Source organism: Pituophis catenifer, unplaced genomic scaffold (genome assembly GCF_029215685.1).
Source record: "Pituophis catenifer annectens isolate HBS135680 unplaced genomic scaffold, rPitCat1.0.hap2 SCAF_14, whole genome shotgun sequence".
Classification (NCBI taxonomy): Eukaryota; Metazoa; Chordata; class Lepidosauria; order Squamata; family Colubridae; genus Pituophis; species Pituophis catenifer.
Genome location: NW_027256894.1, coordinates 19,862,150 through 19,884,336, shown reverse-complemented (window position 1 = coordinate 19,884,336; position 22,187 = coordinate 19,862,150). Strand labels below are relative to the sequence as shown.

The following is a 22,187-nucleotide window of genomic DNA, read 5'->3' as shown; positions in this document are numbered from 1 at the left end:
GTCTCTCTCTCTCTGTTTATCTGTCTCTATCTGTCTCTCTATATGTCTCTGTGTCTCTATCTATCTCTCTCTGTCTCTCTGACTCTCTCTTTCTCTCTCTCTGTCTCTGTCTCTGTCTGTCTCTCTCTGTGTGTGTGTGTCTCTCTGTGTGTCTGTCTCTGTTTCTGTTTCTGTCTCTCTCTGTCTCTGTCTCTCTCTCTGTCTCTGTTTCTGTCTCTCTCTGTTTATCTGTCTCTATCTGTCTCTCTATATGTCTCTGTGTCTCTATCTGTCTCTCTCTGTCTCTCTGACTCTCTCTCTCTCTCTCTGTCTCTGTCTCTCTCTCTGTCTCTGTCTGTCTCTCTGTGTGTGTGTGTGTCTCTCTGTGTGTCTGTCTCTGTTTCTGTTTCTGTCTCTCTCTGTCTCTGTCTCTCTCTCTGTCTCTGTTTCTGTCTCTCTCTCTCTGTTTATCTGTCTCTATCTGTCTCTCTATATGTCTCTGTGTCTCTATCTGTCTCTCTCTGTCTCTCTGACTCTCTCTCTGTCTCTGTCTCTGTCTCTCTGTTTCTGTCTTTCTCTGTCTCTGTCTATCTCTCTCCCTCTCTCTCTCTCTCTCTGTCTCTCTCTCTCCCACCCCGTCTTGTGTATGTTATCCATACAATACACATTAAAAACAAGCGCCTCTTCAATCACATCAACCAAAATTGTATCAAAAACCTTGACAATACCCTTTGGGTCAAGCATGAGAGGCAAAGCAAAGAAACATCTAGGAGAACCTCAACATGCATCTCCTTTATGTGGCCAAGAGTCATGTAGCTTCTCCTCTTAGTAGCCACATGCCCGTCTCAGTTACCCTGAAACAAACCTTGCAAGACGGCTCACTGCAAATTGACCTGTGAATATTTGACACTAAAATGGGGCTTCTAAAGAAATAAATCAGCTCTGCAACCTACACTTAGTGTGTAAACCAGCGCACCACGGACCAGGAAGTACATTTAGAAATCCCTCTTTATCTTTGCAGACGTACATTTCCACAATTGCAATAAACACCCTTTCTATGACCCTGTAATCCCTTAACTTAGAGTAGAGTAGGGGCAACTGGATAGAGCTGAGCATTTACTGGCCGGATGCCCTTCCTGATGCCTATGTGGAGTTCGCAGAAAATATTTTTTTTTTCTTTGTGCCCTAGGAGAGAAAATCTGCTGCTACCTAGGATTGAACTCTCAACCTTCCAAGTGGAAGGTGAGCATCTTCACCACTAGGCCGCCATGCTGCTCAATACAATTGCAACGGACCCTCCATTTTTAATACTCTTCAGCTTTCAAAAATTAAGACTCTCCGCATTTACAGATTTGCAGAAACTTCATTGCCCAATCTATTCCAGCTTCTCTGCGGTTACCCTTGAAAGGGCAACAACACTCACTGCGTGCAGGGTGAACTCACTAAGTGTCAGGAATTCAAAGATCTTCCCAACCATTTATAGCTTCTCCACCTTGGGGTGAAAGGCCCAACGGAAACCTCAAGAAACGAGCTGCTCTAAAAGGAACCATATCATCAAATGCTTTTCTCTTATCTTCCACCTCAAGACGTGTACATGCTTTGAGATGAGACTCATCTGGGCTGTCAGCAGCTGCCTTTCTTATCTCCAGCCAGTGCAGGAACCTTGGCAACTATCTTCTCTCGAGGCCAGCGGTGGCCCCTTCTAGCTTGCAGTTGACCGAATGCCCTTCAAACTTTCTCAAGCACAAGAACCGTAGCCAGGGAGTGGGCTTCAAAAATTTTAGCAAGGGGTTCTCTGCCCAGTTGCTGGGTGGGCGTGGCCATGATGGGCATGGCCTAGTCGGCCTCCTGTACCATGGTGGTGGTGGTGGGCATTTTTGCTCTCCCTGGGCTCTGGAGGCTTTCCTTGAGCCTCTGGGAGGGCGAAAAAACGGCCTCCCCAGGCTCTGGAGGCCCTCTGCAAAAATAAATGGGTAGAACAGTGCTTCCAAAAACAAATGGGTAGACCGGTGCCTGCAAAAATAAATGGGTAGACCAGTGCCTGCAAAAATAAATGAGTAGACCAGTGCTTCCAAAAACAAATGAGTAGATCAGTGCCTGCAAAAATAAATGGGTAGACCAGTGCTTCCAAAAACAAATGAGTAGACCAGTGCCTGCAAAAATAAATGGGTAGACCAGTGCCTTCAAAAACAAATGGGTAGACCAGTGCCTGCAAAAATAAATGAGTAGACCAGTGCCTGCAAAAACAAATGAGTAGACCAGTGCCTGCAAAAATAAATGGGTAGACCAGTGCCTGCAAAAATAAATGGGTAGACTGGTAGAGCTCTGTAAGCAGTTAAAAGCCTGGTAGACCAGTACCTCTGCTAAATCCTAAAAAATTGTCACATGACCATCAAGTCACACCCACAAAATAAGCCACGCCCACAGAACCAGTCGTAAAAAAATTTAGAACCCATCCCTGGGCTAGACAGATTTTTCAGCCGAGTCCCCACCCTATGCTAAGCTCCGGTTACAAACGCACACAGTTGCTGTTTTCATACCATAGTGTAAAATCCATTTTAAAAGCTTAACAAGGATCGTCTGGTTCACACATCTGGCAAAGACAAACACAACATATGGGATCACAAATTAGCCCAGATTTTTTTTTTTTTTTTAATCTCCTACTCTAGAGTGATGTTGAATTACGATCAAAACTTTGGAATTTGATTGTCTATCGGGCATTACGCTTGCATCATGCCTGCAAGATGATGGGGTGGGGGGGGGGAAATAACATTGAGAAATTGAAAAAGGATGATTTATTCCAGAGGTTAAGCGATGGCTTTTAGAAATGTATAAGTTATCTGTTTTACAGACATATTCATTAATCGAAGGATGAAGTGTTATTTTCTTCTTTGGCAGAGAGGTTATATTTTGTACAATAATATTTTGTATCTGATTATACCATAGTACGATGTGGCATTTATTAGTAAATCGGTGACTATTTGCAGTTTTAATACCCTGTTTCCCCCCCAAAATAAGACATCCCCTGATAATAAGCCCAATCAGGCTTTTGAGCACATGGCAATAAGGCCAAGCGCTTATTTCAGGATTCAAAAAAAAATATAAGACAGGGTCTTATTTTCGGGAAAACACAGTATATACGGAACTTCGTTGTTGGTTTTTTTTTAGTTTGTCCATTCTTACCTTCTCATCTTTTTTTTTTCCTGGTTTTTAATCATTGTTTTCTAAAGTTCAGGGTTTAGAACATGGAACATCAAATAATAAAAGAGCCTTGGTGGCGCAGCGGACTGAAGTGCTGTTAAGTAGCACTTAGCTGCCAGCTGCCTGCAATTACTGCAAGTTCAAATCTCACCAGGCTCAAGGTTGACTCAGCCTTCCATCCTTTCAAGGTAGGTAAAATGAGGACCCGGATTGTGGGGGCAATAAGCTGACTTTGTATAAAAAAGAACACTGCTTAGGGGGGGCCGAAAGCCCTACTAAGCAGGTATATACAAAAAAAGTATGAAGGCTATTGCTTAAAAGCATTGTAAGCCGCCCTGAGTCTCCGGAGAAGGGCAGCATATAAATCGAACCAATGAATGAATGGCTTAACATTCATTGGGCTGGCTTAACAAATTCTTTTAATAATTTTAATTGGTTTTGTCTTTTTAAATTTGGGGCCAAACAGAGATATTTCTTTTAATTGTTTTTAATGTTTGTATTATATGTTTTTATCTGGCTGTACACCGCCCTGAGTCCTCAGGGAGAAGGGCGGTATATAAATTTGAAATAAAATAAAAATAAATAAAAATAAAATGAATGAATGAATGAATGAATGAATGATAGAGTTGGAAGGGACCTTGGAGGTCTTCTAGTCCAACCCCACTGCTCGAGCAGGAGTTCCTTTAGTTTAACTTCCATTTTTTAGTTTGTCATTTGTTTTTCCCCCATTTTTTTCCCCTAAAATAAAGACTAATAGAAGGGATTTGCTTGATAAAACCTACACGCACACCCAAAAAACCTTAAAGGGATATATATGTTATCGGGGCAGGTTCTGCCATTAAAGAGAACGTCAATCGGTGATATCATAAATTAGTAGCAAGGAATATATATTTTTTCCAGAAAAGGCAATATCTTCTTTAAGTCAAGTTAGCCTCTTTCCTGTGCTTTTCTTGACAACAAAACAAAACAAAACAAAACAAAAAAAAAAAAAAAACACGGCTTGGTAGTGCTGTTTTCTAGACTGATTCTTCAGTTTTTCATTTTGCTTATCACTCTGGACTTTCTTCATGGTCTTCCTTCTAAGTGCCTCACCAGGTTGGACCCTACTTAGCATCTCCACAATCAGCCAAGGCTGGTTAGCTGCTGCCATCTACTGTGATACTCTTGTTAGTCATTTTGTCCTTGTAATTTTACTTCCAGGCATGGGAGACAAATGTCTTGTTGGGTTTTTATTTATTTATTTATTATTCAAATTTCTATACCGCCCTTCTCCTTTCGGACTCAGGGCGGTGAACAGCCAAAATAAAACATTTATACATAAAGTGCGATTAAAAAAATAGATTTAAAATAATTAAATTTGGCCCATAGTTTAAAATTTATCAATTTAAAATCCATATCAAAATTTAAAATCAACCATAAAATCATAAAATCAAGAGAGACCGGCTACCTGAAAGAGATGAGTTTTTAGGGCCCAACGAAAAGTCCTGAGGTCGGAGATCACTCGTATCTCTGGGGGTAGATTGTTCCAGAGGGTAGGTGCCACCACAGAGAAGGCTCTCCTCCTGGGGGTCGCCAGCCAGCATTGTCTAGCCGACGGCACCCTGAGGAGGCCCTCTCTGTGGGAGCGAACTGGCCGGTGGGAGGCTATTGGTGGCAGAAGGCGGTCCCGTAAGTACCCTGGCCCTAAGCCATGGAGTGCTTTAAAGGTCATCGTTTTGTCGTGGTTTATCTCACATGCCGAAATAACGTAGCTTAGGGGTGTCAAACTCAATTTCATGGAGGGCCTCATCAGGGTTGTGTTTGACTTTGGGGGGGGCAGGGTGGGTGTGGCCAGTTTGATATCACTCATGTCGGGGGCACCTATGGTGGCCCAAGTGCTGTGGAGTGGTGATATTCAGTTGGTTCTATCCGGTTTGGGTGAATCGGTAGCGGTGGCTGCAGAAGTCTCCGCCCACCTGCCCGGACATTATCACATCCTGTTTTTAATGCTCTGTGCATGCGCGGAAGGATCTATGCATGCACACGTGCTCACATTTGCAAACTGGTAGCAAAGGAAGTGAATACTACCCCTGGTGCTGTGCCAGCGAAAACTGGGCTCCCGAGCTCCATTTTCAGCTGCGATGGGTTCCTGCAACCTTCTGTCAGTGAAAACAGAGCCCGGGACCCCTCCTGTCCTGAGCTCTGTTTTCGCTGGCACTGTGGGCCGGTCCTTTGTTTTTTCTAGGGTGGCCCCACAGGCTAGATCTGTCCTTGGGCTGTGAGTTTGACACCCTGATGTAGCTGATCTTGGTGGCCGTTGGGTACCGCTTTGATTTAGAAAGGCAGGCGGGAGTGTTAGCTGCTCCTGTTTTTGAAAACACACACACACACAGAGAGAGAGAGAGACACATATTCTGGGTCAACCCAACTTCGCACTCAGATTTAATCTGACTCTTGTTTGAAGGGAGGATTTGGGTGATGTTATTTTTTCCTAGGGCCAATAATACTCTGTTGAGAATCGCAAAGCTCCCGTCTCCCGGTGGCCTTTGTGACTTGTGAGTTAATGTCGAAAGGGATGTTAATCCCGCCTTTTGCACAATGCAGCGCCTCTTCCTCCGCTGACGGTTTTTTTTAGAGCGCTTTGAAGGAACAGTTCTACCTTGTGGACAAAATAAGTCACTTGAACAAAAGGATTGCCTGGCAACGGGGCAGATATGGCTGCGATGTCCATGTAAATAAGTCAGCTGCGTTTCCAATACCTCCACACTCTGCCAGATCTACTTCTTCTTCAAGAGCAGGAGATCTCTCGGAGAAGAGACCTGCCAGCTCTGATAGTTGGCAGTGGGAAAGCTAGCCGTCTTGTCCATAGATCCCTGTGAGGCAAGAGGCCATTTGTACCATGGACTAGTTCTTGAAAACTATCATCTCTTGGGCATCTGTTAAGCATCATGAGATTCTGCCAGTGCATTGTTGTTTTAAAAAAGGCTGTCGATTGGATAGACTTATTTATTTAATTTGTCAGACATGTACTAAATAACAGGTATAAGTATAAACATGGACGTGAACAAGGAATGAGTACAAAGAAATGGGGACAGTAGGACAGGGACGGTAGACAGGCTGGTGCACTTATGCACACCCCCTTTACGGACCTCTTAGGAATGGGGTGAGATCCACCGTAGACAGTTTGAGGTTGAAGCTGTGGAGGTTTGAGGATGTAACAACGGAGTCGGGAAGAGTATTCCAGGCATTGCAGGGGTGAAATCCAGCAGGTTCTGACAGGTTCTGGAGAACCGGTAGCAGAAATTTTGAGCAGTTCAGAGAACCAGCAAATACCATCTCTGGCTGGCCCCAGAGTGGGGTGGGAATGGAGATTTTGCAGTATCCTTCCCCCAGGAGTAGGGAGAGAATGGGGATTTTGCAGTATCCTTCCCCTGCCACGCCCACCAAGCTACGCCCACCAAACAACACCACACCCACCAAGCCATGCCAACAGAACTGGTAGTAAAAAAAATTGGATTTCACCACTGAGGCATTGACCACTCTGTTGCTGAAGTCGTATTTCCTGCATTCAAGTTTGGAGCGGTTTACCTTAAGTTTGTTATCCATTGTGTGCTTGTGTATTGTTGTGGTTGAAGCTGAAGTAGTCATTGACAGGTAGAACATTGTAGCCAATAATTTTGTGTACTACGCTTAGGTCAGACCGAAGGCGGCGTAGGTCTAAGTTGTCCAAGCCCAAAATTTCAAGCCTGGTGGCATAAGGGATTCTGTTGTGAGTGGAGGAGTTTAAAAGAAGGCTGTCGATTGGATAGACTTATTCTTGAAGCGGAGCTGCTACTTCAGAAGATGGTGTGGCAGTTGGAGAGATGAACTGGATTTGGAGTTTTTAGATTGCCCCCTGGAGTCAGGAAGCTCCCTGGGTGAGGTCAAGCCAATAATTCTCTGGCTTCCTGGCTGGTTGGGTGGTCTATCTTGAGAAGTCTATGAGCCGAGGTGGCGCAGTGGTTAGAGTGCAGTATTGCAGCTACTTCAGCTGACTGCTAGTTCAGCAGATCAGCGGATCAAATCTCACCGGCTCAAGGTTGACTCAGCCTTCCATCCTTCCGAGGTGGGTAAAATGAGGACCCAGATTGTTGGGGACAATATGCTATTTAGTATACTGTCTTTGGTGTAAGCCGCCAGAGTCCTCGAAGAGTGGGCGGCATAGAAATATGAAAAATAAATAAATAAATAAATAAATAAATAAATAAATCCCAAGAAGATAACGGAGTCAACATTTCCATATTGTTGGCACTGAACTTTCCAATCCTGACTTCTCCTTTTAGGATCTTTTTTTTGTTTTAGAACTTTTTGCTTGGAGGGTTAGGATGGCTCTCCCGTGTCTTTGGTCCCATGAATCTATCACGACAAGGAGGTATTCTGGAAAACGATTGCATCTCTGGGGCTTACTGGTTAATCCTCTTCTTCTAGATCTTCCATATGACCTACGACCTGGCCAGTGCCGTGGTACGGATCGTCAACTTGATTGGCATGATGCTGTTGTTGTGCCATTGGGATGGCTGCCTCCAGTTCCTGGTGCCCATGCTCCAAGAATTTCCAGGGGACTGTTGGGTTTCGCTGAATCGTATGGTGGTAAGTTGATGAAACGGACCAACCAGTTTTGGTACTGGTGAACCACCGTTGAGTACAGTGAGTAGAGCTGTGGTGTTCCCTGATTTCTCTCTAAGGAGGTGGGGGTGTTCTCTAGTCCATCAGCCACCTCCTTATCCCTTGATGAGAGCAAAAAACAGAATGTTCCACCCATTGTAATTTCATGCACACCCCAGCAAGAAAAATCAATCTAAATTTATAACCTCTATTAAAAGAGGCGGGGGGAAATCTAGACTAGGGCATGATTGCAGCCTAAAAATACTTCGTTTAGTGGAGGAAAATGACTTCCTGAATGGCAGGATTTGTGGTTTTATGAGAGGCTCAAGAAGAAATGTTTTAAGGAATTATTATTGTGACCATCATATCTTCCTGTAATATGTGAGAGAAAGTGTCCATAATGTAGATATTGCTTCAGGGCATCTGCAATCAGGAAATGATCTTAGTCCCATTTAGAAATGAAGGAAGGAAGGAAGGAAGGAGGGAGGGAGGGAGGGAGGGAGGGAGGGAGGGAGGAAGGAAGGAAGGAAGGAGGGAGGGAGGGAGAGAGGGAGAGAGGAAGGAAGGAAGGAAGGAAGGAAGGAAGGAAGGAAGGAAGGAAGGAAGGAAGGAATGGATCAATGAATGACTGGATCAATGAATATCAATGTATCAGGAGAGAGGATAAATAAATTACGTTCCTTCCCTCTCTCCTTACCTTCAAAGTTCTTCATATTTTGTGAATGAATCCTTTCGGTAGAATTCAGACATCAGAGGCTGGGAAGCTATGACATTCAAAGTATGTAGTATGACAGTTTCCAGCAGCTTCCACCCATCACGGCGAATGGTTAGCGATCCGAAAGGACTACAGATCCAGTTTAGGGAGCCATTTGGGGAAGGGAGGAAAAATCCCTTTTAGGATTTAGTTTAGGGAGGAAAGAGCCTTGGTGGCACAGCAGACTAAAGTGCTGTTAAGTAACACCAGCTGCCTGCAATTACTGCAAGTTCAAATCTTGCCAAGGCTCAAGGTTGACTCAGCCTTCCATCCTTTCTAAGGTAGGTAAAATGAGGACCCAGTTTGTGGGGACAATAAGCTGACTTTGTATAAAATATACAAAAGTCTGAAGGCTATTGCTTAACGCATTGTAAGCCGCCCTGAGTCTCCGGAGAAGGGCGGCATATAAATCAATTTTTTTAAAAAAATTGTTGAATTGGTTAGTTTGTGCTTGAGATGGGCCCCCCAAAGTCTGGCCTGGTCAAGTCTGCTCTGCTCCAGGTAGGCTAAGAAGCCGAGTTGAGGTGGAGCCAGAAGCAGCTGTCTGCTTTGATGATCTGGTCCCAAATCAATGAAAGGAGAAGTAGAGATAGGGGTTGGAGTCAAGAGAGGAACCAGTTTGGAGTCATTGCATGTCCACAAGCAATCCAAGTTCAGCCCTCTTTTTATTCCATTAACAATGGTTACAGATTCAGCAGTTCCACGCTGGATGTTATTTGTTCATTTCAGTAAAATTAGTTTGAAATTTCAGAACCTCACTGTTGGCTGTTCTCTTGACTTGGCCCATTTTTGGGGGAGTTCAGCTTCTGAGCACACAGGCTACTCTTCATTCCGAGAACATTTCCTACCTGACTTTTCAAGGACATTAAAAAAATGTTGACCGGAAGGAGCAGTTTAGAAGAAGCTTGGCAAACAAAGCAGTTGATTGCTTTCCCGCTTAGCTAAACTTTGGATTTTGGGCCACACCGAAGTCCACACCGTAACTAAAAGAGACATTTGTCTTTTCGGGATAACATCCTGAAGATCAGAAATGGTGACTCCAGGCAGCTTATAGAAGTATAAAATCCCAAATACAAAACCCAATATATCATCACCCCCACCAGGGACAACAATTAATGAAATCACTTGATGTGCTCCATATGACCTTGGGGTTCTCAGGCCTGACCTTGGGGTTCTCATTCCATGTCTTGAGGGCCTTTCAAAAGAGTATCTAGATGGAAGCTGGTTTATCTCTGCAGGGATGATGTTCCACAGGAAGGAAGGTCCTTCTTCTTGGTCCCACTAGACCAGAGGTCTCCAAACCTGGCAGCTTTAAGACCTATGGACTTGAACTCTCAGAATTCCTCAATGGCTGGCTGAGAAATTCTGGGAGTTGGTCCACAATCCTTAAAGTTGCCAAGTATGGAGACCCTTGCACTAGATGGATCTTCTTAATGATCTGTAGCTTACTCTGCCTTCTAGCAATAGCACTTAGACTTATATACTGCTTTCCAGTGCTTTCCAGCCATCTCTAAGCGGTTTATAGAGTCAGCCTCTTGCCCCCAGTAATTTGGGTACTAATTTTACCCATCTTGGAAGGATGGAGTCAATCTTGAGCCGGTCAGGATCAAACTCCTGGCAGTGAGCTGAATTAGTCTGCAATACTGCATTCTAACCACTGCGCCATCACACTTCCTTCCTTCCTTCCTTCCTTCCTTCCTTCCTTCCTTCCTTCCTTCCTTCCTCCCTCCCTCCCTCCCTCCCTCCCTCCCTCCCTCCCTCCCTTCTTTCCCAATAGCACTTAGACTTATATACCACTTCACAGTGCTTTACAGCCGTCTCTAAGTGGTTTACAGAGTCAGCCTCTTGGCCCCAACAATCTGGGTCCTCATTTTACCCACCTGGGAAGGATGGAAGGCTGAGTCAACTGCCAAATTGCAGGCAGCCGGCAGTCAGCAGAAGTAGCCTGCAGTACTGCACTCTAACCACTGTGCCACCGAGGCTCTTATCAAACAATTACCATTGTTTTGGTCCTACATATGCCTCTTTTTACATCGGGGGTGTCAAACTCAAGTCCCAGGGGCCAAATCCGGCCCATGAGGTGGTTAGATCTGGCCCGTGGGGCCATCCTAGAAATAGCAAAGGACTGCCCCACGGTGCCTCTGCCAGCAAAAATGGCCCGTGGCCCTCCCGAGCTCCGTTTTTGCTTGGAGAGGGTTGCAGGAGGCCACCACAGCTGAAAACTGACATCGGGAGCCCGTTTTCATTGGCAGAGTGCTTGGGCCACCACAGGCGCCCCCAACCAGAGTGATGTCGAACTGGCCACACCCACCCTGGCCACACCCATCCCAGCCCCCTGAGGTCAAACACAATCCTGACGCGGCCCTCAATGAAATCGAGTTTGACACCCCTGTTTTATATGCATATCGTATGCTGGCTTGCAGTCTCCTTTGTCCTCGTTCCTACCAATTGCATTTCCTTTCATTTGCGTGTGTGTGAGTGCGCGTGCGCGCGAGGGCGTGTGTACATATACAAGGAGCCACCCTATCTCCATTCTCCAAAGTGAAGAGCGGTTTCTTCCCCCTCCCACCCTCACCGAAATAGTCGCATGGGCACCCAGCCAAAATAGCATTTGCCACCTCACCTTCTGGAGAAGCAGCGGTACAGATGTGTCATCATGCCTCAGGAACAATCTGTTTATTAAAAGAGGGATCTATTTTTGAAGTGCCATACCGCTCTCCACAACTCCCCATGTGGATGCTGTAACAGAACAGGTAACAACAGAAGGCAGACTTTTGCAAACAGGTATGGTTGCAGGCAGTGGTGGGTTCCTCCCGGTTCGGCCCGGTTCGGCCGAGCCGGTAGCAGTGACGATATGACGTCACCGAACCGGTTCTCTTTGTTTGGGAGCTGGGCCCTCCCACCCCCCATGTTATTCTTACCTTTTATTTGGCCCCACCCCCAATCTATTGCTGCCTCCCGAATCCCAGCTGATTGGCTAGAAGGAAAAAAAACTGTTTAAACTTTTGCCGTGGGGCTTCAAAGGGCCGCCCTACAGCTGATCAGTGTTAAAAGGGAGTGTGGTGGTAGACCAGGGCCTCCAAAAACAAATGAGTAGACCGGTACAGCTCTGCAAGCAGTTAAAAGCCGGTAGACCAGTACCTCTGCTAAATCCTAAAGAATTGTCACATGACCATCAAACCACGCCCATAAAATAAGCCACGCCCACAGAACCGGTAGTAAAAAAAATTAGAATCCACCCCTGCCTTCCCGGCATGGGCATGCGCACTGGGATGCCATTGTTCCGTTTTCTGACGCTCCTGAGTGTGTGAAGACCAGCTGGCCAGCACACCAGAAACCGGAAGAGCAACAGGCGATGGCTCGCGTGCCCAGAGAGATAACTCTGCATGTCATTTCTGGCACATGTGCCATTGGTTCGCCATCACGGTCCTAGAGGTCGATTCCTGCTTTGCAAATTTGTTAAGAGGAGAGGAGAGGAAGGAACGTGGCTCGTCTGAAGCTCAAAGAAGGAGAGGGGAAACCTAAAAATAGAAGCTCCAAAAAAGTAGAACAAATGAAATCCAGAATGATGGATCCCGCACAGCCAGTCCGAGGAACACAATCTCAGCTGCTTCTAAGTCATGAATGAAAGAAGGAAGGTGTGATTCTGAGGCTGGGCGGAATTTTATTTATTTATTTACTTATTTATATTCAGATCAGAGTGGCACGTAGATGAATTTTTGGAGGGGGTTGAAGATACTTTAGGCTTTGGAAAGGGGGGGGTCTGTCGTGGGTTCCTCTCCATGAAGATGTCTCCTTAGATGTTTAAGGCATGTTTCTTCTCTGGATTCAGACAGCTTGAAAGTTTAGGATAACATGTACATCTAAATTTACTTGAAAGGATTTTCATGGTGGTAGAGAAGGTGCCTTGGATCATGCCGAGATTACATGTTGTTTCACGTCTGTCTACCAGGACATCTTTGTGTTTGCTAAGACTACATTCAAAAGCCTCCCGTATTTCTCCATTCTAGAACAGTCTTTCTCAGCTTCGATAACTTTAAGATGTCTGGACTGCAACTCCCCAGACTTCTTGTGAGTGGAGCTGACGTTCACACAATTTAAGGTTATCATGGTTCAGATAGATGGAGGTGGGAGTCAAACTCAAGGTCTGGGGGCCAGATCCGGCCAGCGGGGGTCCTTAGATCTGTCTCGCAGGGCCGCCCTGGAAATAGGAAAAGACCGACCCGCGGTGCCTCTGCCAGCGAAAACGGAGCAGAGTGCGGGGGCCATCACAGGTGCCCAATGACACGAGTGATGTCATGCTGGCCACACCCACTCTGGCCACGCCCTCCAAGGTTAAACACAACCCTGATGCAGCCCTCTATGAAATTGTGTTTGACTGAGATAGTCCGATCGAGATATAGATACTTCGGAAAAAAATGCAAGCCCAAATTCCAAGAGAACTTTCACCAGTCTAGGACAATATTCCAAGCAACACAATAGCTTCCTTCCCACATTTCAGACTAGTGGCATCCATGGGAGTGGAAGTCTCCCCCTTTCCCCCCCCAAAAAAGGACAAAACTTTGATTGTGCTGTTGTGAGCGCCATTATGTCTTTTTGGAACCTTCCTCCACATGGACACCACTGCTCCAAACAGATGCTAGTCAAGTGCATTTTGAGAAATTAGAAAGAGAACTGGTTGCAATTGCCTCTTCCGACTTGAGGTTCTCACCAGCCAACTCCTGGTGCGTTCAAGCTTGGAAGTAGCAAGGTATACCAGCTACCTGGTGTTGTGGCCTGCTGGTGGCCAGCAGAGCTGGCAGCACAGTCGGATAGTGAGGAGGTTGGGGAGGAACCTGGGCCAGTCCTGGGGACTGGGGAAAGCTTGGACAAAGGCTCTGCATCGGAGGCAGAGAAGGAGATAGACAGCAGCTAGGCAGAGGAGCAGCTGGAGCCCATTCCCAGTCTGCACATGTGCAGAGCTGCCGGAAGACAAGCACAACTCAGAAAGCAGGGTCGACTCGGGAGTAAAGCCACACCTTGGAGGTGATTGGCCCCACCCATAGGACATAAAAGAGGAGCAAACAGGGAGTGGGCTTTTGCAGAAAGCAATTCATTCATTCCGTGACTCTGAGAGACTCTGTGCCAAGTTTTGCCTTGTACTGCATTTGGAAACAAGTTACGTGGCAGCTTGCCAAGCGAGATAAGGTCTGTGTTGATAAATATTCCTTTGAAAAACTGTTTGGACAGGCCTTGCTGACTGTGAATGCTTGTTAAGGGAGCCTACGTCAGAACACCTGGTGGACATTTGACCCTCGCTGACCCTTCAGAGTTGATGGGAGTGGTAGGGGGGCACCGAGTGCAGGGAAGGTAGTCCCACCTCATCCAAGTGTGTCCATCTCATGTTGTGTAACTCTCGTCTGTCTGTCTCTTTAGAATGACTCCTGGGGGAAGCAATACTCGTATGCGCTATTCAAGGCTATGAGTCACATGCTATGTATCGGCTACGGACAGCAGGCCCCAGTGGGCATGTCTGACGTGTGGCTCACAATGTTAAGCATGATCGTTGGCGCCACGTGCTATGCCATGTTCATCGGCCACGCCACAGCCCTTATCCAGTCTCTGGATTCCTCACGGCGACAGTATCAGGAGAAGGTAAGTGGCATCTAAGGTGGCTTTGGTGAGAAGGATCAGCAGCCGGATTACTCTAGGATCCAGGCGCCGCTGAGAAACGGTCCAGGGAATGGATCCTTCTCATCAGCTGTCCCTTCTTTTTTTCACCCCAAGAACGAATAGGTAAGGGAGCCTTCTGAAGCCCTTTCCAAGATAGCATGGAACAAACAGATGAGATAACCCTAGATAAGAACAGCATAGAAATATAGCCACAACCCCATCCCACGAATAAAGGCTGCCATCTGTTTATTTATTTTTTCCTAAGCTGTCCTCTTGTCAAGAAACTCTAGGCTAGTTACAAAGATTTTTCTTTTTTTTTCTTTTTCTTTTTCTTTTTTTTTGCAAAAACTATCCAAGGTGACATTTTGCAGAAAATTTTCCAGTGCTGCAAATGTGTTTATGTTGATAGATACAAGAGATAGATGATAGATAGATGAGATGAAAGAGATGAAAGAGATAGATAGATAGATGATAGATAGATAGATAGATGATAGATAGATGGATGGATGGATGGATGAATGGATGATAGAAAGAAGGAAGGAAGGAAGGAAGGAAGGAAGGAAGGAAGGAAGGAAGGAAGGAAGGAAGGAAGGAAGGAAGGAAGGAAGGAAGAGAAAGAAAGAAAGAAAGAAAGAAAGAAAGAAAGAAAGAAAGAAAGAAAGAAAGAAAGAAAGAAAGAAGGAAGGAAGGAAGAGAGAGAGGAATAATTAGGCCATAGACAAAGATTAACAGAGAGTGAAATGATAGGTGATAGGTAGATGATAGATCAGATAGGTAGGTAGGTAGGTAGGTAGGTAGGTAGGTAGGTAGGTAGATAGATAGATAGATAGAGATATAGAGCTAAATAGATGATGATGATAGACAGACAGACAGACAGACAGACAGATAAAGAAGTCACTCACAGGAAATGTTTCTTTCTTTAAAATGCATTATCTTGTCAAGTCAGTACCATGGACACAATGCCGAACAGATTCAATTTAAAAATAATGAGCTCGGTTCCCAATTAAACAGAACCATCTAAGAATAAGCAAAACACTCCATGTGCTACCAAATGCCAGCAAATCAGGAAAATGCTCCTTTGTCCCAACATACATTTGCAGCAGAACTTGCCTGCCAACAAGGGAGGAGTCCTGCGCGACAAGAACAGAAGGGCCAAAGCAGGAGGAAGAGAAAGCCAAATTAACGTCTCTATTGTCTGTTTTGTTTCATGTTGGCAGTTATGAAATCCCCGTTACATTTATTTTTATTTTTATTTTTGCTAACGATAAGCAGCCCAAAGCTTAATGGAGACAGTCTTAACTTTGCTTGTCTGATGACTCCAAACTTGACAGTGTTTGGCCCAAGTCAATCCTCCCAATCCATGGATTGAGCAATGCATAAATCGGGGAGCTGAAACTCCAAATCCAACTTGGATATTATACATTAAAACATATGCATTGCAGTACCATTGGCCAGGGACGTGGTGGCTCAGTGGCTAAGACGCTGAGCTTGTCGATCGAAAGGTCGGCAGTTCAGCGGTTCGAATCCCGAGTGCCACGTAACGCGGTGAGCTCCCGTGACTTGTCCCAGCTTCTGCCAACCTAGCAGTTCGAAAGCAGGTAAAAAAATGCAAGTAGAAAAATAGGGACCACCTTTGGTGGGAAGGTAACAGTGTTCTGTGCGCCTTTGGCGTTGAGTCATGCTGGCCACATGACCACCGAGACGTCTTCGGACAGCGCTGGCTCTTTGGCTTTGAAACGGAGATGAGCACCGCCCCCTAGAGTCAGGAACGACTAGCATGTATGTGCGAGGGGAACCTTTATCTTTACCATTGGCCATACCATCGACGGATCTTTTTGTTATAGATGCTAAAAAATGTTGGGAAACCTTTGGGTGAACCAGAGAGAATTAATGCATAAAATTCCCAGGGGGGGAGGGGAGGGGGAGTGATCAGATTTAGGTATGCACAATCCGACCGTGTTCTCCTACTTTTTAATGATGTACACCTCATTCTGTGGCCTGCCCAGCAGATACATTTAGTTCCATCTGTTGGTTCCATCCAATTCAATTTGTTTAAGATTTTTTCTGAAGTCAACCCAGTGTGTGTTCAGTTTTCTGTGGTCTGTCTTCAATGATATATATATTCCCCCCCCCCACACTCCTTTTCTGATTTCTCTTTCTCTGTCGGGTTTCGGACTGCTTGTTGGAGGATGATAAGTGGGTAGAACTTAATTATGATCCTGTGTGGGAGAGAGAAAGAGGAAAAAAAAAAGAGGCACTGGTTATTTTCTTAAGCACAGGGAGATCAGATCTGAGCAACCAGCAGCAGAAAGCAAAATGTACTGGAATGCCCGCTCCAACAAAATTGGCTAGAAATATTTTGAAAGAATAGAATAGAATAGAATAGAATAGAATAGAATAGAATAGAATAGAATAGAATAGAATAGAATAGAATAGAATAGGGGATAGAGTAGAGTAGAGTAGAATAGAATAAGGGGTAGAGTAGAGTAGAGTAGAGTAGAATAGAATAGAATAGAATAGAATAGAATAGAATAGAATAGAATAGAATAGAATAGAATAGAATAGAATAGAATAGAATAGAATAATAGAATAGAATAGAATAGAATAGAATAGAATAGAATAAGGGATAGGGTAGAGTAGAATAGAATAGAATAAGGGATAGAGTAGAGTAGAGTAGAGTAGAGTAGAGTAGAGTAGAGTAGAGTAGAGTAGAGTAGAATAGAATAGAATAGAATAGAATAGAATAGAATAGAATAAGGGATAGAGTAGAGTAGAGTAGAGTAGAGTAGAGTAGAGTAGAGTAGAGTAGAATAGAATAGAATAGAATAGAATAGAATAGAATAGAATAGAATAGAATAGAATAGAATAGAATAGAATAACAGAGTTGGAAGGGACCTTGGAGGTCTTCTAGTCCAACCCCCTTCTTAGGCAGGAAAACCTACATCACTTCAGACAAAGGGTTATCCAACATCATCTTAATAACTTCCAGTGTTGGAGCATTCACAACTTCTGGAGGCAAGTCGTTCCACTGGTTAATAGTTCTAACTGCAAAGAATTGCCAAGGAATATTTTGGATGGAAGAGGCAAATGGATTTGAAGGCACGTTCTGGACAGACAGGACGGTTGGCTTGAAAGAGGGGTCAAAGAGGCCATCTATATTAAAATTGAACAGCCCTCTCTCAACGGAGGGCGAGGGATTCGATACCACCTAAGCTCTTGTTTGCAACTCAGTTCTGTTCAGCAGTTCCAAGAAGGCCCCACACCTACTTGTACCATTTAAGTGACCTCCCCCTCCCCCGAGGGCCCAGATAAACCTCCAAGTGGCCTCAATGACTCTCAGAAAGAATGCTAACGACCAGAGGACTGCAAGGAATATAAATCCTTCCATCCTCCGCCATTCAGTCAGAACTGAAGAAGCTTCTTGGATGAGAAGCGAAACATCTTCAAGGAAACACAAAGTCCAGCTGCCTTTTGAAAAAGCACCTTTGGGACTTTTTAACGGAAGACACCAACCACAAATCAATTGATACCCGGTTTCCCCCCAAATAAGACATCCCCGGATAATAAGCCCAATCGGGCTTTTGAGCGCATGGCAATAAGGCCAAGCGCTTATTTCAGGGTTCAAAAAAAATATATTTTCGGGGAAATATGGCATTTTGAGATCTTCCCATTGTTGTGTGTTTTTTTTTTTTTAATTTGATTTATATGCCGCCCTTCTCCGGAGACGAAGGCGTTAAGCAATAGCCTTCATCCTTTTGTATATTTATACAAAGTCAGCTTATTGCCCCCACAAACTGGGTCCTCAATTTACCTACCTTAGAAAGGATGGAAGGCTGAGTCAACCTTGAGCCTGGCGAGATTCGAACCTGCAGTAATTGCAGGCAGCTGGTCTTAATCTTAATTTTAATTAATTTTAATTCCACAAATGTAGTTCTGAGCTTCTGATTTAGTACGATTAATTTAGCACCGATGAAATTCATTGCTGCAAATGACCAAACCTTAATTTATCCCAGTTTAGACCTCACTCTAACAGTAACAGTTAACCACCTTTGTTTAACAATAATAGTTCCAAAAAGAAAAGATAATTATAATGTTGCTAATTTGGGGGGGGGTGGGGGAAATTGGTTTTTTTTTCTCTTTCTTTTTTTTAAAAAAATATATGATCGTTTTAGCCCTTAAGCTACAACTTTCATGCAGTTTCTAATTCTAAATAGCTGGTTTGGGGCAGTTCATTATCAAGGGGGAGGAAGTGGTGGATCAAAGGTGCAAGTCAATTGTTCCCGAGCTCCTCCGTTTGCTGCTGGGAATCCATTTGGCTTCTGCAGGCCAAGCTGAAAGGCAGTAAATTGTAGAGATTTGGTGCAGATCTCATTTCAAAGTCACTGCCTGAACCTGCTTCCTTTCTGCTTGATTCTGTCCATAAAAATGACGGATGGATGCCCCGTGGCACAGATGAGGGAGAGGTGGAAAGAGAAGGAGGCACGTGAGCAGAATTTAATGGAAGGCCATCACTACTGAATTAGAAGACCTCCAAGGTCCCTTCAGCCCTATTCCTATTCTATTCTATTCTATTCTATTCTATTCTATTCTATTCTATTCTATTCTATTCTATTCTATTCTATTCTATTCTACTCTACTCTACTCTACTCTACTCTACTCTACTCTACTCTACTCTACTCCACTCCACTCCACTCCACTCCATATTCTATTCTATTCTATTCTATTCTATTCTATTCTATTCTATTCTATTCTATTCTATTCTATTCTATTCTATTATTTCTATTTCTATTTCTATTTCAAATTCTCTTCTCTTCTAAATTCTCTTCTTTTCTTTCTTTCTTTCCCTCCCTCCCTCCCTTTCTTCTTCTTTTCTCTCTCCTTTTCCTTCCTTCTCTCCCTTCTCCACTGCTTCTCTTTCTCGTCTCTTTATTTCCTTCCTTCCCTCCCTTTCTTCTTCTCTTCTCCTTCCTTCCTTCTCTCTTCTCCACGCCATTCCTTCTCTTCTCTTCTCTTCTCTTCTCTTCTCTTCTCTTCTCTTCTCTTCTCTTCTCTTCTAAATTCTCTTCTCTTCTCTTTCTTTCCATCTCTCCCTCCCTCCCTTTCTTCTTCTTTTCTCTCTCCTTCCTTCCTTCTCTCTTCTCCACACCATTCCTTCTCTTCTCTTCTCTTCTCTTCTCTTCTCTTCTCTTCTCTTCTCTTCTCTTCTCTTCTCTTCTCCTCTCCTCTCCTCTCCTCTCCTCTCCTCTCCTCTCCTCTCCTCTCCTCTTCTCTTAGCACAGCTTTTGGGTGGATCCTGTTTGATTGCATGAAGGTTGATAGATTAGGCATATAAATGTATCCTTCAAACACGTCCTCCCAACATCTCAAAGAAATAGATTTCTCCAAGGGGTTTACTGGGAGCGATATAGTCCTCGGCTTATGATCCCAATTGGGAACAGAATACCCACTGTTAAGCCAATGGGTTGTTAAGTGGATCTTACAATTTTTTCTGCCAGGGTGGTTAGGAGAAACACACTGCGGTTGTTAGGCGAATCGTGTGGTCCTTAAGTGAATCTGGCTTCCCTCGTTGATGATGCTTGTTTGAAGTCCGCAGGGACGCTCACAAAGGGTGACCACATGACCGTGGGATGCTGCAACCGTTGGAAATATACCGTATTTTTCAGAGTATAAGACACACCTTTTTCTCCCCTAAAAGGGGGTGAAAATTTAGGTGCGTCTTATATACCGAATGTAGCCCCACCCACCCACTGGCCCCCCTCACCTTTGGCCTCTGCCCCCCAGCAGTTTACCTCCTTGCAGCAAGCAGCAAGAAGAAACAACTCGTTTCAGCTTCAGCACAGCCTAATTAGCACAAGTTGATTGGATCGGCCTCCCGACTCTCAGCTGATTTGCTCTCAGCTGTTTTGCGCAGGGCTCTGCTGCTTGGTGCAAGGAGGTAAATTGCTGGGAACAGGTTTTTTTTCTTTCCTTGTGCTAATCAAGCTATGCTGAAAATGAAAATGAAAGTTTGCTGTTTGCTGCAAGGAGGCAAAATTGCTGGGAGTCAGAGGCAGATTTCTTTTTCTTCTTTTCCTCACCAAAAAAGGTAGGTGCGTCTTATACTCCGAAAAATACGGTATGTTGGTTGCCAACCACTGGAATTTTCTTCCAAGGGTGAGAAGAAAAGGAGGTTGGTGATGAACTCTATCCATGTCCATTTTTGATTCTGGAATGGAGATATAAATAGCATGCACTAAATTTAGGTCAAAACCCGTCTTGACGGATCCTGTTTTTTCCCCACACAGTACAAGCAAGTCGAACAATACATGTCTTTCCACAAACTTCCAGCTGAGATGCGCCAAAGGATCCATGACTACTATGAACATCGGTACCAGGGCAAAATGTTTGATGAGGAGAGCATCCTGGGAGAACTAAGTGAGCCCCTGAAAGAGGTGAGCAGTATAAAGATGAAGGAAGCACACGTCAAAGATATCTTTGTAACTCAGGGTTGAATTGTGAGCTCCTGGATGCTCTCTGAGCTTGGTGGTTTTCTCTCAGACGTTTCATGACCCAAATAGATAACATCATCAATGCTAGAAGGGAACGGGGTTTGTGGAGTGGAAGAGGAGGAAGACTGTGGGCTCCTTGGTGCTTTCTGAGCTTGGTGGTTTTCTCAAAGACGTTTCTGATGATGATGTTATCTCCGAGGACTCTGGGCGGCTTACACCAAAGACAGTATACTAAATAGCATATTGCCCCCAACCATCTGGGTCCTCATTTTACCCACCTCGGAAGGATGGAAGGCTGAGTCAACCTTGAGCCGGTGAGATTTGATCCGCTGATCTGCTGAACTAGCAGTCAGCTGAAGTAGCTGTAGTACTGCACTCTAACCACTGCGCCACCTCGGCGTTGGGGACAGATTCGTAAATATGATCCAAATTATATATAGAGATCAAGCGGCAAAGGTGATGGTAAATGGTGAAATGACAGGGAAAATAAATATCAGGAAAGGGACAAGACAAGGATGCCCTTTGTCTCCATTACTATTTATATTGACATTAGAGGTTTTAAATAGAAAAGTGAGACAGGAAAAGGAAATGAAAGGAAAGAAAATCAAACAGTAGAGCTGCTTCACATATGAGAAGAACAGATCAATCAACATATACATAAATTGTGTTCATGTTGATTAATCTACTGAATGATGAAGCATGGATCTACAGTACATGCTAGAGCAGTGTTCTTGTTGTGACTCCGACCCCCAAGCCCGTCTTATTGGAGGGAGAAGACTCCGAAGGTGAGGGAGAGCAGTTGGCCAGGCCTCCCTCTCCAGGACCCTCCTCTCTGGCAATGCTTCAGGTGTCTCCCGAAGGAGAAGAGATTGGCCAGGAGCCAAGTATCTCCGAACAGTCGCAGTTGGACAGTGATGGAGATAAGTCTTGGCTGGATCCGCGCCAGCATCAGAGAGACAAGTGCACGCAGCAGAAAAGGAGGCATGCCAGAGGTTAAGCTGAGTCACTGGACCACACCCCACAGGGGATAAAAGGGGGTGTGGTGGCCATTCAGGCTCTGTGACGGACAAAACTAAACAACTAGCAAGTCGCATTGTATCTCTGAAACTACGTTATCTACTTGCCTTGGATTTAATACGGACTGGACTTGACAATTCTGTGGCTATGTGTATTTGTTTTGGTTTATCTGACAGAGGAGGAACACCTCCCTCTGTGAGTAAAGTTCTTGGCAAGCAGCTACTGGGTTGCTGCCAATCCTGTTATAGAAGGAATTTATTGTCTGCAAGTTTTATTTAACTCCTGGCTAACTGTTTGTGTGTGTGTGTGATATGGGGACAGAACAGTTCTCAACCTGTGGGTCGGGACCCCTTTGGGGGTCAAATGATCCTTTCACAGGGGTCACCTAAGACCATCGGAAAACACATATTTTCGATGGTCTTAGGAATAATTTTATGGTTGGGGGTCACCACAACATGAGGAACTGTATTAAA

The 22,187-nt window shown here is 44.7% G+C and overlaps 1 protein-coding gene across 1 annotated transcript in view; it reads left to right on the top strand.

The window, feature by feature from the left end:
• HCN4 (hyperpolarization activated cyclic nucleotide gated potassium channel 4) overlaps positions 1-22,187 on the top strand; it is a 53,673-nt gene that overhangs the window by 26,199 nt on the left and 5,287 nt on the right. The window contains exons 3-5 of the mRNA XM_070953822.1: positions 7,627-7,788; positions 13,973-14,191; positions 20,494-20,640. Of these exons, the coding sequence (XP_070809923.1) occupies positions 7,627-7,788; positions 13,973-14,191; positions 20,494-20,640 (528 nt within the window). The remainder of the gene's footprint in view (positions 1-7,626; positions 7,789-13,972; positions 14,192-20,493; positions 20,641-22,187) is intronic.